General features: G+C 45.9%; 1 protein-coding gene across 7 annotated transcripts in view; it reads left to right on the top strand.

Moving 5' to 3' along the window:
* Positions 1-15,593, top strand: part of FLVCR2 (FLVCR choline and putative heme transporter 2) — a 612,292-nt gene that overhangs the window by 489,410 nt on the left and 107,289 nt on the right. For all 7 annotated transcript variants that reach the window (XM_085626721.1, XM_085626718.1, XM_085626720.1 and 4 more), the window contains one exon: positions 7,307-7,418. In XM_085626721.1, the coding sequence (XP_085482847.1) occupies positions 7,307-7,418 (112 nt within the window). The remainder of the gene's footprint in view (positions 1-7,306; positions 7,419-15,593) is intronic.

The raw sequence follows: 15,593 nt of genomic DNA, 5'->3' as shown, positions 1-15,593 counted from the left end.
TTATGTTTTTGTGTAGCTTTCACTAGCGGGGTTTAATCCCCGCCCCTATTTTCCATTGGCTGGCGTCACCGTTTATGCTAAACGATGGCCAGCCATTGGAAAAGAGCTTCCAGTGACGTACACTTTTCTCTTTTAGAGCTGTCCCTTTTGGACTGGCTCGTCTGACTTCCTGCTGGCGTAAAAGGTTTCTTATCTTCTTTATGGGGCGAAACAGATGGCCCCATAAAGAAGATAATAAACCTTTTACGCCAGCAGGGCAGTCTGTCCAAGTGGGACGGCTCCAAAAGAGAAAAGTCTCTGTCGAGGACAGGCACACGCAAAGCAAACTCCATCCTGGGCGTCCTTGTCGACTTTCACCCCGGTCATTCGGAAATTGCGGTGCAGTGAGGCGCGAAAGCCCACGGCTTCCCTTTTTCTTTTTTGCGCATTTGGTTCTAACTCACTGATTCTGCAAAAGTCATATCTCTGTAACGTTTCCTTTGCAAACTGAAATAAGGAATGAGATATAAAGGTGCCTTCCCGTATGATGGAATCTTACCGCCCCCCCCCCCCCCCCCCCCCCCGCTCATGAACTAGACCCGAGGCATCGGGTATCCGAGTGCTTTACATGAGCACCAATTTCGTTACAGATGTTAGGCATAGGGAAATTAAGTGATTTGCCCAGATTCACAGGATGTTGAGTGTCTATGCAAAGACTCGAACCCGGTTCACCAGGTCCGAGGTCGACCACTCTAGCCGTAAGGCCACATCCTCTCCCGCTTTCATGGTACTCTAGTGATTGCACTGGAAGACTGGATTAATACCAGCCAGCTAATTTTTTTCATGCTTTTAAACTTAGTCTGAATAGAAGCAACCTCCATGTCCCAAGAATCCTACATTTTGTAATAAACCTAAATAGGCGCTCCTTCATGTAACCAAAACTCCTCAAAAAAGTCAAGCAGACTTGCCTTCAAGCATGGGAACCCCATGAATATTTGGAATTTTACATCCCCAGTAAGAGGAACTGTCTTCTTTACAAAGGACCTAGCACTCAAAACCAATGGGTGTTAAAAATCATCCATGATTGTTATGCCCTAAACCTACTTTCAACCCATACTTGGTCGTCCAAGATTGCAAAGTTCATCTTCAGATATTCTGGAAGCAAGATAAAATCCTCTTCTATAAGTGATCCGGCTAGTTTTTTAGACTGAAAAGGCCATGGATTTTATTCCAGGTACTGTCATTCCCTCAAAAAGGCTTTGGAGATCGAGCCAAGTTTAGATGTTAATAATTTGAATTCATTTCACTTTTTTTAATCTTTCCACTTGGCAGCACCAGCTCAACTTTCAAGGCCCATGCAATCTTGGACTGGATGACCTCTGTAGAGCTCCAGGATCCATACATCCATATTACGATCAAAGCAAAGCATCACCAGCACTTGGGATGTTCAGCCGTTTATCCTCCAGCCTGAGCTTCATTCCCAGTGTTTAACGGCCTGTGTTTGCCACAGTGGATACATTATTTTCACCTGTTAGATTGGTTAGTCAAAGACCACTATCCTGCATCTTGTTACCAGAATTTAATCTGCTTTCCCGCTCTCTCTTTGATGTAGGATTTTCTATCCACCAGGTTGCTTTATCTGCTTTCCAGCGAGAAACTTCAGTTAATTGTTACAATGGTAGACTCTTTGGCTCGGCTCGCATTTCTGTTTCCAGCAATAATCTACACTTGAGACAAGCGGTGGCTAGTTTCTCCTTCCTACAGCAGAATTTTTGGGAGAAACATCTGATTTTTATACCCTCCGTCTGTCTTGTTATTTTGAGGTGTTGTATGCTAATTTCATGGAATGTTGTGCCTCAGAACAACCCTTAGCCTGTAGAGTCTTAAGGATGATCACTCCCCACAGTCATTGACTAGAATTCAACCCATTGAATGTGGCCTTTTTGCAGCCCCGAGTCCCTTACGTCATAATGATAGCAGCGTAATGTCAGTATGGATCGCAGACTCACTGCAAAAGCAGTCATGGACTTTAGACTCTCCAGAGGAGAAATTGGCCTGCCAAGCATCTGGCGCCCAAGGCCATTTCCGTGTTTGAACTCCTTCCTTCCCCTGCTCCCGGATAAAGGTGAACAAGACTTCACAGACAACACTGTTGCAGTGTTTTACTCGAACAAGCAATGGGAGGTCATTACTAATCACGATGTATCCCTCATCGAAACACAATATCTCATTTCCATAGAATGTTGCGTGATCACAATTATGCAGCGGCTCGCTCGACACTGAAAAAGCATTAAAAACAGTTGTCTGAGACTTTGTTCCAATTGTTAGAACAGATGAATTTTGATCCTTGCATCGTACACCGAACAAAGTTTTATACCCCCGTCCTACTGCAAGGGTTAAGACGGGGAAGTTATTCTGTTCTCCAGCCTTTTTGTGTACTTTACAGCTTGTGACTTGCGTTCGCCAATAGCACTGAAGAAGTCTATTAGACAAAACATGTTTGCCGTTTCCCCCACAATTAATCTGTAAGGATGTTTATCATGATACCAAAATCTAACTTGTGATCAAGTTGAACACGGACTAAAGGCTCCAGAAAATCTTTGTACTGCTTGTGCTTGGTGTGTATATGTATGTATGTATGTATGTATGTATATATATATATATATATATATATATATAATATATATATATATATATATATATTATTTTTTTTATATCGTAAAGGAACACTCTCGAGTATCCGAGCGCGCTGTAAATGGATATAACATAACACACACATATATATTGTATTGTTTCAGTTGGAATAATTGTTGCATCTCTTGTTGCATTCTAAGATATTGGGCCTTGTACACACATATTCTGTGGTCCACTGTATGTTTTAAATTCTATACTTGAATAAATGTTACTAATATTTTGAACTTTTTCTGATACAATGGGCATTTAACCTCATTTTGTGCTCCAAACAAATTTGGATTTTAATATTTGGGATTGCTTGTAGCAAGTTCCACTTTGTGGTAGCAGGATTGCAGTCTTAACTTGATTACATTAAATACTGACCACCTCATGTAGGGGATTGTGCGGGTATGTTGTTTCAACCGCTACCATTGTCATAGGTTATGCTTCACATGCTAGATGATCTCAGATAGTAGTCTGCAGTGAGTAACAAATAGTGTAAATTACAACTGTTTCCTATGGCTTGCCCAGGGACTGGCGGTCCAGAGCCAGAATTCGGGATTACAGTGGCCGCACGGATCCAGGAAATATCTTGGGATACCATTCACGGGTAGAAGAGACGGAGCTGAACAGAGGCAAAATACTGGAGAAGGCAGAGCACTTGCTTCCTTTCTGGCAGCGATTGCCCCTGTCACGAATTGGTTGCGTGGTTCTTGTTAAAATGATCCTCTACACATTCCAGGGAATATTCTCTGCAAGTTTGATAAGATTATTACTACTTTGGTATGGGACGGATGACGTCCCAGCGCTAAAATCAGTACACTGAAGCTGCAGTTTGAACAGGATGGGTTAGCTCTACCAGGCTTTGACTGCCGCTACCTGGCGGCGCAGGTGCAATTCCTGCTGCAGTGGATTGATAGGACCTCTAGACGAGAGACCGAATTATTTGCAGGTTCCTACCCAGATTGTTCACTACAATTTGTGCACATGGCCCTGAAACACGAACATCAGGAGAGCCCCTATTTGATCTTTTCGATGTCACACATATGGGACCACGTGTGTGTGATAATTATTAAAGAGACTCCTTTTATGACAGATACTAAAATATGGAGCTACCTCATATCCAGAAATTAAAGAGGGAGGCTGCTGGGTGAATTGAGGGATTGAGGGGCATGCCTCACGTTGGGCAATCTGTATGAACGTCAGTATTTTATAAAATGTTAGGAGGCTAAACAAAAATTTGCATTAAGTGCTGTACAATTCATGACTTTCGCTAAATTAATGCGTAGCAAGACTGACTTGGGAAGGATTCCCTAGATGCGCCCCCCTGAATCTGCGAACATTACTGTTTTGACTGTCCTGTTGCGGGATCAGTTAACTCGTCCGCTGAACATCATGGAGAAATTGGAACAGGATATTTCCTCACCATATTTAGTGGGACAAGATATTACAATACCACAAGATGGTTTCTGACAATGCATTGTTTTGTCTAATTCAGTTCAGAATATTGCATAGGGCGTATTTAACACCAGCCATACTGCAAAGGAAATATCCCACCAAGTAAGATGAATGCTTGTGCTGTCACTGTGAGGGTGCACATTTTCAACATATGATGTGGGCTTCCTCGTTGGTCAAGGACTACTGGACATAGGTGGTTGCTGCCATAACGGAGGTGGTTCCGAGAGCTGGTATCCTGTTCATTATCACACTGTGTACATGGCTTACTTTCTAGATAGAGGAAGAGAAAACTCAGTTACAGGTGTATAGCCCTTTTGGTATTGCTGGCGAAGCGGACTATAATGATACATTGGCTGCAACTGCGAGGCCTACACCTGTAGAAAAGAGATTGTATTGTATTGTAATTCTACAGCGCTTGCTACCCCTGACGAGGTTTCGAAGCGCTTTTCGGAGAGTAGCACACTACCCTGGAACCCAAAAAAGGATTAGCGGTAGATTAGTATAGTGAGATTTGAGTTAATTTGAGCGGTCGACACATGAGTCTTAGTTGCATTGAAAAGGATATGCGAAAGTATGTTTACTTGCAGAAGAAATTCGAATGAAGTTGGTATGGAGGGATTAGAAAGTGCCTGATGATTTGCAGATATGTCAGGAAATGTCTATTAATCTGAGAGCTAACTACGGCCTAGATCCCACACGCGTCTCAATCTAAAGTTAATCTATTTATGGGCAAAGACTCCTGCTAAAGATTGCAACATATTGCTGTTTGTACGAAACAATGCCTGTAAATGCACTATTTGATATATTTGCACTGTGTTGACCCTGTGGTTTTGATTTGTAAAAGAAAAAAAACAATAAAAGGTGTTTGGGGGGGGGGGGCGGGATCGCAAGAGAATAGCCGTGACAGTAACATTTCACATATATAAGGAAAGAGAAATGTGAACGGAGGCTTCTTCACCAGATTTCATCTTCACACGAGCAAGTTGGGCATTTTCACTACAGAAAACAGTCCTTCTGGTTTCTAGAGTGTGCATTCCGTCTGGAACTGAGGCGTGGTCCTTTAGAAGATGCTTTTCTACTCGGCTGGTTGGAAGCTTTGTATGTTTCATCTTCTTGCTCCTCCAGTTGACTCCCTTCATTCAAAGTGCCTGTGTGAAATTCATTATCATTTAGCTTCTAAGTTGAATCTGATAGCTTCATTGTGACCCTTCTATCCCCTTTAACCACTAGTTTGGTTCAAAAAACTCCTGGCCAACTCACAACAACTTTCAGGAGCTTCCAGATATGCTAGTCCAGTAAGAGGGCGGGGCTTTTTGGGAAGGAAAGGGAACAGACTGACAAAGCACTTGCAAAGCCCATAGGTCTTGTGAATTTGCGCGTAGTGTGTTTGGTATGCAAGGTTTAGGTGCTTCCTGTTAGTGTTTGTGGTGTGTTCAGCATTCATGAGATACACTGTCGCATAAATTGTGTTAAGTGTGATTTAAGTTACTTGTGAGTGTGCCTCAGTGTTGAGTAATGCATGCTTCTGTGTTATGTATTTGCAGGAATGTGTGTGTGTTGTAGTGTGCGTGCCTGCCTCTGCTATATGTGATTGTGTTGCTGGGTGTGTGCGCCTTAGCGATCTGTGTTTTTATTGTGATGCAAATGATAATGGATTATTCATTTCTGTGTGGTGTGTTGCCTTTTCCTGAGTGTAATGTTTGTGTAATGTGCTTTTTGTGCGACGGGTGTTTATTCAAAAGTGTGATTTGGAGTATTTATCGCCTATACATGGGTGCATTGGTGGTGTTTGTCAGAGTTGGGGTGAGGCAGAGAAAGGGAGGGCGGGACAAAAGGGTGCATGCATCGAGCTACTTACTGGAAAAACGTCATAACGACTGCTGCTCGGTCCGTTAGTTTCTCTGCAATCAGTTGTTTTGGAACTTGGGCCGTTGAAGTTCACACAAAAGAGTTGTGACGAACCCAGTAGGTACTGAACAGTAAATTAATGGATGCCGGGTACCGCAGCTAGCAGGACGAGCCTGTGACTGGGACATATAAACCTTCAGAATCATCGTGCAGAATGGATAGTGCTTCCCGCCACAGACCTAGGGATGCAAGCTCTTCCATTGTGTGAAGTGTCGGCGCTATTTGCTCAGGGCTGGAGATAGACATTGATTCCTTTCGGGGACAGTTTTTTTGTTTTGTTTTTTACCTATCCGACTATTGGTGCGGACGAAAAGCAGCACAATTTGCTGAAAATACAGGGATGTACAAAGTTTAATGCCTGTGTAACCTGTGTGAAAAAGTGTCACACTTTCAGCACACATAGAAAAAGGGTGAACAGGACGAGGCTGTGCTGCTACCCCAATGATTTGTTTTCCTTATTTGCTATACTGTGGCTGTTTTGGGGAATCATTTCCTATTTGTACGCAGTGCATCCCGGTCATGAAGGCCGATCTTGTGGGAAGTTTCCGTGGGATTTGAGCTTGTGTCCGTGCTGCTTATTTCCCTTCCAGCAACTGTATGTGGTGGAACTAGAAGCACAGGGGTGAAAGTGATGACACTGTGGTACAACAGCTCACAGTAAAGAGCAATTTAAAAGCAAACAATGAAAGGTCACAGTACTTTGGCCATGCTCCAGGGGATGGGCCAACACAAAAGAGGACGTGAAGTCCTTGCGTGTTAATAAATGAGAAGAAAGCAAATGCGAGCGAGATGAAGCCATCCAGCGGTAAGCAATGGGCACTCTGTAAGGCCCTTGTATGTAAACAAAATGCTGGCAAACGATAGTGCATGTGCTGTCTCAGATGAAACCTGAAAATAGCCTTCCTAGTAGTCCATACACTCCTCCCGCATAGCACCTTCCTAGTTGTCCTCTCATCCGATTCTGTGCCACAACTATAACATTTTGGAAAAATCATGTGGACACTGGATGTGCCGGTTGGTGATGCCTGGGTAGTGGGTGGGGCTCACCCAGTGACAGAAAGGTAGCGTGTTAGGCTCACTCACATGGATTGACACACTGCCATGGACGCCTTTAAAACTATTTGTCTTTTGACCGTATTCGTTTTAGAGAATCCTTATTTCTGTCCTGCTTGTGCAGGTTGAGCTCAGAAAATAGTGCCGGAAGAGCAAGGACTTAAAATACTGTGTTTGCCTGAGTAACGTTTACTGTCTTTCATACTCATTTTGTCACATTTTTCTCCATCCTCAGGTGTTTGGCATCATTTTCACCATCAGCCAAGGGCAAATCATCGACGACTACGGCACTTTAGCTGGAAACATATTTCTGTGCGCCTTCCTGCTGGTTGGAGCGATCATTACAGGTATGCAGACTGCAGCAACCATCACGAGACCCTGGTTCCGCCCTGAATGCGCTGCTTGTTGCTTCCTGCAGTTTTTCTTTCATCTCAGTGGTACACTGCCAGTGGTAGTGGACCCCAGCCTGCCAGCTTCCTTCCTCAGCTGTGTTGGTGCTTCATGGCCCCAGCAGTACTTTCTTCCCAGCAGTTCTCTGTCGATGTCCCTGAGCAGGGCCGGCTTTAGGGCAGTGCGACCGGTGCGGCCGCACTGGGTGCTGACCTGTGAACTGGGGTGTTGCCCTTTGGGGGGGGGTGCTGTGTTTAGCAATATCTTATGATTGGAGAGATGAGAGGCACTTTTGCCCGGTGTGAGTTAGAGAATCCGATGAGGCGGTGATGGGGCATGGGAGGCACCAAAATTGATTGTCACGGCGGCCACCACCAGTACTAAAGAAGGCCCTGCCCCTGGCTCCCACCATGCCCTAGTGTTAGTCGGACTGTGGCTCAGAAATAAGCTTGCACTTCTGTCTGGGCAAGAATTGTGTAAAAGGAGGAGGAGGGTGGTATCGTGGGCAGAGCCTGTACACAGAATAAACCATGTATACATCAGCCTGAATAATGAGGAAAAAATTGAATATTAGTACCACGAAGTTGGCGTGGCACGTCACTTCTGGCTAAGGGGAAGCCTTGTATGGAAACCTTGTTCTTATGGGGCAGTGGCTTGCATCCAGTCGTTTAGCAGAGGGCTTTATAATGGACTGTATTTATCTGAGGTGCAACACCCATTGGGCACATAGGGCTTCAGCACCGCCCCTACTTCCCGTGTTGTGAGTCTTAGCCCGGGCTGGTGCAGCTTCCAAGACGCACACTGTTCTTCAGCTAATGTGTGCTGGACTGCACTGGAGATGGAGCCTCAGTGACAGCCTCTCCCTACAAAGTATTTTGCAGTTCATCCAGAGGGTGAAATACAAGAACAACGATTGAAACTGTGTTAAAGTATTCAAAAGGAAATGTATTCTTTGTTGCCATGAAAGCACAGCTGGTTAATGCAATCACTACAAATGTCTGCGTAACCAGTCAAGGTAATGAATTCTGGTTGGTGGAATTGTGACTTGTTTTTATAGCTCTACAAGGCCCCATCCTGTGACTGAAAGCATTGTGAATATACAAGTAATTCTTTAAATATTGTATTACACACAGGATAAGATAGTATGCTGCACAATGTACAGAGTATTTAGTCCCAGATTTCTAACTCTTTGCGCCCGGGTTGAGTCATAAAGGTGACCGAAACCCAGCAAAAGTGTTGTGGGATTTACTTTCCAACGCCGATGGTTCTAGCATTGTGCGCTGCCTTCAGGACTACTCTGTCAGTTCTGTAGGATTTAAGCTGGGTCGAGCTCCTTCCAGCCGCACCCTATCACTGATGCAGTTTCCTGTTGGTGCTCTGGTCTTTGGAAATATGACTTTATAGCTATGCCAACAACCCGGGGTGCGATCTAGCTCTGTCCATGTACCTGGCTGAAATATTTTGGATGAGATCACTTCATATTTTGGTGTGTTGCACTTTACTTCCCTTTTGCTGACCTCTCCCTGTGTACCACTGCATTGTACTGCCACCTCTGTCCTGGTCTGCTACACTTCTCTTGTGCTGAACTTCGTGTTCTCATGCATTGCAATGTTCCCACTGTGCTAATAGTTTGTGCTTCTGTTGCTGTGCTTCTTTGTTGCTCTTTTCTCCTTGCACGGTTTCTTCTGTTCTGTCCTATTTTGCTTCAGTTCTCACCTGGAGTGGTGTCTGTGCATTTCTTCCCATGTGATGTATTGTTGCACTTCTACCAGTATGGTGAACTTCTTTTGCTCTACTCTTCTCACCATATACTGTTGTACTGCACCCACCTCAGAACGTTTGCAGGTATGTTGCACTTCCCTGCGTTTCTCTACATGTGCTCGCTTGTTTCCCTCCTTTTTAGGTCTCGCTGGCGTTGCAGCGCGAAGCGCTGCCGCCAACGAGAACTATTGTTGCCCAGATGCCTCTCAAGGGAGACAGACCGTGGCACGCGCAGCGATCGGGGTCTGTGGACGCGCTTCTGAGAAGCGCTTGCACAGACGCACACGCCCCACAAGCGCGCGCGCGCCACGCTCCGCCGACCGCCGGGCTTGTTTTCTTTTCTGTTTCATTTCTATCCTCCACTCTCTCGGAGTGCCACCGCGTTTGTCATGGCGTCATTCTGCAGCTAGGATAGCGCTGCGTGAACCCGATTCATGTGCACATACAATGCATACACACACAAAAACGTGAAATTCCGGGGAAAGCGCATTTGCAATGGGAGAAGCCATTAATTGTGCACTAAACTTTTATGGCACTCATTTCCATACAATGCCACTGGCTTTGCAGGCAATGGCGCCTGGGCTATAATTAAAGCCATAAAGGCTGCCTTGACAGCACGCACACAAAGCAGACAGGCACACCGTGCACACACACACAGCATACACACATTACACACACACAGCATACACACATTACACACACTGGTATAAACACACATGCGAAGTGCAGGGATTCTGACATGCACACGTGCGCGTCAGAGGGGCTCGCACAGACACACAGCGCGCTCGCGCACACACACACGGGCACCCCCTCACCTGAAGACCTCATCCAGGGGTAGATCCGCAGGTTGCTCTCCGCCTGGAGGTGCAGGCCGCCGTCCTCGGCGGGCTCGCAGCCCGCAGCCTTGTTGAGCTCGCTGCACAGCACCGGGACGCTGGGCTCAAAGCCGGGGCAGTGCAGGTTGTAGGTGTCGGAACCCAGGCCGTATCCGGAGGAGAATGGGTGCTGGTAGAGGGTGCTGTTCACGTTGTACAGGCCGCCAGAAGGGAACGCCCCGGCCCGTAGCCGGCTCGCTGGGAGTTGGGCGCAAAGGCGCAGGAGGTGGCCTCGGCATTTTGGAAGAGCGCGGAAGCCCCCGCCGAATACTTGCTGAAAAGAGCGTTCACATAATAGTAAGAACTTTTTGACCTGTGATTTGTTGGTGGGCTCCAGTGTCGGTATTACGGAGGTAGCGTGATATATGATAACATTACGCCCCTAGATTTACACCAAATCCCATTTTGTTTTGGACTGAGCTGCCTTGTGCACGTGACCAGCCCCATATGACCGCCTCGTCCAATCTGCGCGTGCCTCACAGGTGGTGGAGCCGGGGCCGGCGCGCTGCACTGCAGAGCCAGCGACAGCCAACGCACACACGGGCACTGCCAGGCGTGCACGCCTCTCGGGTCCTGATTCACGTGCACGCGTGTGTGTCTGTGTGCCGTGTGTCTGTATGTGTGCTTTTGTGTGTGCTGTGTCTGTATGTGTGCGTTGTGTATGTGTGTGGTGTGTCTGTATGTGTGCTGTGGCTGTATGTGTCTGTGTGTGTTGTGTATCTGCGCGTGTGCTGTGTGTATGTGTGCCTTGTGTATCTGCATGTGTGTCTGTATGTGTGTGTATTTAAAAATGCGTGTGTGTGTATGTGCATACACATTGCTAGGCTGCACCAGTGCATTTTAATCCATTCAGCTGCACAACGCCTTCGAGGCATAAACATGCGTGCATGACAGGCTGACATTTTGGATAAGTGTTTTTTTTTTCTTTCCTGAATCCATATTGTTGTTACTGATTGACTCTGTTAGGTGCCCTCTGCCAAGCAGCAGAAAGAGAAACCGGAAACCTTCAAAACTAATGAACCACACCAGGGAATCACCACAACAAACCACACCCAGTCTTTATATCAGTGTGTCCCAAGTAAACAATACTCCAGGCAAAGAAGTGCACACAACGTAAAACGCACAGGCGTCGTACAAATAAGACAATGGACAAATATGAAAGTGAACAATTAAAAGGACACCCTTGTTTATTTCCATCGTCAGTGCGTCAAAACAACTGTCAGATGTTGAAACTGAACCACCAGAGACGAACAGAACCCCCCCCCTCCCCGCGTCAAAGTCTCGACCATAAAATGCTGCTGAATATTTTGTATTGAATGCCATATCTTTTTGTAGGATTATTAAAGATCACGTGAGAATATGTTTCGTGTGAAGTGTGTGTGTGTGTGTGAAAAAGAGTGTCTGTGTGCATGCGTGTGTCTGTCTGTATTTACAGGCCCAACTCAGTAACACCAGGACACTGGACTCCAACTGTTCATTGCCCAAAACCTATGTGCGCTTTCATTGTTGTGTTTACCTTTTCTTCATAGAGCTTTAACCCCTTGTGTGCCACGCCCTTTCCCCGCCCTGTGCCGGGCGTTGCATTAGCGGGCGGGGTTCATGACGAGCTGGACTCGTCATGGGCACAGCGCAACCGCGGCCCATGACGAGTCCAGCTCGTCATGGGCACACAAGGGGTTAAAGAGCCGTTTTAGGTCTCGCCTTGCTATCGCGTAAGCGATCGCAAAGCGAGACTATTGTAAGCGGGTTTGAAAAGTGCTCCCAAAAAGCGGATTGCATGGCTAGCACGCTCACAATCACGCGCATCGTGCCGCCATGCAATCCACTTTTTGGGAGCACTTCAAAGGGTCCGCTCCCCCGCGTGGAATGCGCTCCCCCGCCCACAAGCGCGCGCACGCCACGCTCCGCCGCGTCACAAATTTGCTTTCACTTTCGCGCGGCGAACTGCTGTGAGAGGCAGCTAGCAGCAGAAGGGCCACCATGAGATAATAACACAAAGGATTAACCTCCAGACAGTGAGGTATTTCTGGAAGGGTTGTCGTGAAGTAATCCTCGTGCACTCAGAGTGTCTTTAACTTCAGTCAGATGGAGGACACTGCCACACACAGGGAACACACATGCTCGATCTCTTTTGTTATTAGCCTTTTATGACCAATAATTAGTTCCCGCGTACAAACCGGCAGCATTTAATTGGTACCTGGGGCTCTTCATACCGGCGACAGTTGGTCTTTGTAAATCCAAGAGCACGAATTTGATTCCTAGCAAGTTTGCTCATAAGTAAAAAGGATCATAGGAAGAAGAAATCCCACCGGTTCTCTTGCTTAATAGTGCTGTATCTGAGTTTTTACAAAGCGCTGCATGAAGTGCAACTATTGCAATGCATTTTTTCCTATTTAGCAATGTGGGGTTTAGACGTATTAAACATGAACAAAAAATGCACATTTTGCTTTCAAATCTATTTTTTTCCCCATGTTTGTCTTTCTTGAACAATAACATGCTTTTGGATTTCTAAACATTTTTCTTTTGGGCACTTGGGATTTCACCCACGTCATTCGGAAATTCCAGTATTTCTTGTAATGCAAGATTCATACTTTTTTTGAAATTTGCATTGCTAGATTTTATGTATGCCACCCTGTTCCACACCTCTCACCTCCCCTCTGCCAGATTCGGACTCTGGCTACTCGGGCACATCTTCCTTCTCCCCAATGGTTCCGATCAGATCCAGATCTGCGAGCCGTGGAATCCTGAAAGCACAGTTTACCCTCTCTTCACCTCTTGCCACTTCTCTACAGGGACTGAGTGTTACATTGAAAGTGCTCCGACCGGAAGTAGTCGCCCTTGCGACATAGGAGGTTTAAACCCATTACAACCATGTTGGATACTAACTTGCGCATGCGCAACAGCTGCTCAGCAGATTCTTGCCCCTACTGACGTAAAGTGTATTCGAGTTGTATTATATGTGAAACACACACACGTAACTAAGTACGTTCGCTTGCCTAGTACTGAAGTACCTCTGGCCTTTTCCATCCTTTAAGCTAAACATTGTAATTGTATTTATATAGCGCTTACTACGCTTTAAAACGATATACGCTAGTATGCAAAGCTAACAGTGAATTATCGAGAAGCCAAGTGTGTTTCTGTTTTCTATGTTTGTAACCTGTCTCCTCTGCACTCATCAGCAGGCAGAGTTGCTATCATTCCCAGACAAGCATTTGCAATGCAAAAGGTCTCGCATATATGCGAGTTTGAACTATTGGCATTGTTTTAACCCAGATCTCTTGACTGGGGGAGAATGTCTGCATTGTCAGCATTCCGTCCATCAATTGTTTGTTGTAACGCTTTTCGCCCTAAGTGGGATGGGTATTCCCAGACGTGGGACCCGTGCTCACTACGCCACTGGAGTCAAGCTATCCTGGCTGATGACGGCTGATAGCCAGAAACCGGTCCTAGGATGCTTGATTCCCGTCCAGGGAAGACATGGCTTGGCAGTTCGGGCTGGACTGTTCCCATGAGGCACAGGGTCAGACTGATTTGCATATGGCCATGTCTGAACTGGGGTGGCAGAGTGGGCTAAAGAACGGTGATGGATTAAACCCAGATCTGTTGACTGGGTGTGAGTGTTTGATTAGTGCCGATGCTCCGTCCATCACCACCCCCTTTTGTACCGCTTTGTTCGCCATAAGTTGGCAGGGTATGCTCAGACGTTGAGTCCCTTGCTCACTTTGCCACTGGATTCAAGCAAGCCTGGCTGAAGACGGCTGAAATGCCAGAAACCGGTCCTAGGAAGCTTGTTTCCGGTCCAGGGAAGGCATGGCTTGGCAGTTCGGGCTGGACTGTTCCCATGAGGCACAGGGTCAGACTGATTTGCATATGGCCATGTCTGAACTGGGGTGGCAGAGTGGGCTAAAGAACGGTGATGGATTAAACCCAGATCTGTTGACTGGGTGTGAGTGTTTGATTAGTGCCGATGCTCCGTCCATCACCACCCCCTTTTGTACCGCATTGTAAATGGCAATGCCTTTTATTTATGTTTTAAAAACCAAAACATAAAAAAAATGCATTGTCATTTACAATGCCAAAAGCTCAAACTTGCGTAAAGCGAGACCTATTGCATTGCAAATGCTTGTCATTTACTGTTGTGGTGAACTTTGTGTTGTGGTGTTATGCGCTTTTCTCTGTGAATGTTTTGTTAGGGCCCTTCTCTCCCACTGGTGTTTGTACACCTTTCCTCATGTGCTGCTCTGTTGCACAGCTCTGTGCTGGTCTGCTGCGCTTCTTAGAAATTGGTATGTTGCACTTTTCCTTATTTACTTGTGTCTATGCACTTTCCCTGTACTGTTGTGCCAAACTTCTTCTGTTTTGGTGTATTGCACTTTCCCGCTGTATGCTGTCACATTAATGTATGCTAGTACGTCACACTTCACCCCAGGAGCTTGTGTAGCATGTCTGTTAGAATGACTGTGTTTAACATTTCCCCCCATGCGCTGCTATGTTGCAGGAGACATGTGGGGGTGGGGGGGCGAGAGGGAGAATAAACTATTTCTGTAACTATTAAAAATAAGTTCTTTCCCAGAGGATCTCATTGATAATCATAAGCACTGAATAGTCCGTGCCTACGTGCGGGGATCCTGTATATGTGTTCTTAAGTGTAGATGGTCGACTTACTTCAGGAAGGCCAGGATTAGCACTACATTTATTAAAACGTTTTGCAGCCTATAAATGAGACTGTATTGGCCAATTGCTTTAATTTGTACTAAAAAAGGGTCAATATATAATTCAAAAGATAGGAAAATTACCAGGAGCGGAGTAATTTTTCCTTATAAATCTCACTGCGTTTGTATGTCTTTTTCTAACAGGAATTTTTTTTTTTAGTCAAATAAAGTACCATCTCGATTTGACAGATGCCCTGCCTGTGACAGAAAGAAGGCCAGATAAGATCCTCAGGATCAGTGTATTATCTGCCTTCTTGACAGTCACATTCCTGACAGATGTCAGCACTGCAAGATCTTTTCCAGGTATACCCTGAGGGACAGGATTTGCTTTCATGGAACTGAAAAGCAACAAACAGCAGCAGGCACAGTCTGAAGGTGGTACTACACACGAGCGAGGAGAGGGTCAATCCTCTATCAGCGCTCTTTCACCTACCTGTGAAGAATCCAAAAGAGGGCGATCCAATACAAGAAGGAATCCTCAAAACAACGTCATTCTCAGTCGATGTCGAGAACATCAACGTCCAGATGAGATATGGTGCCTACATGCTCACCGGCCAGAGTTGGGTAGACGTCAGGGAGGAGATTACGTACGAGGTCGAGACACCGGAGGTCGACATTGAAGGATTCTATTACGTTGAGACACAGACTCTTGACATTGAGAAGTCTGTCGGTGTTGAGACATAGAAGACAACCGATGTCGAGAAGCCTGAGGCATACCAGATCTGCGAAATGGATCAGGAAATCAAGACTAAGAAGGTTGGCATCAACTTCTGACTTAGAATAT

The sequence above is a fragment of the Triturus cristatus genome, chromosome 9 (assembly GCF_964204655.1).
Source record: "Triturus cristatus chromosome 9, aTriCri1.1, whole genome shotgun sequence".
NCBI classification, from domain to species: domain Eukaryota; kingdom Metazoa; phylum Chordata; class Amphibia; order Caudata; family Salamandridae; genus Triturus; species Triturus cristatus.
Note: the sequence above shows the minus strand (reverse complement) of the source record. Positions and strands in the feature narration are given on the sequence as shown.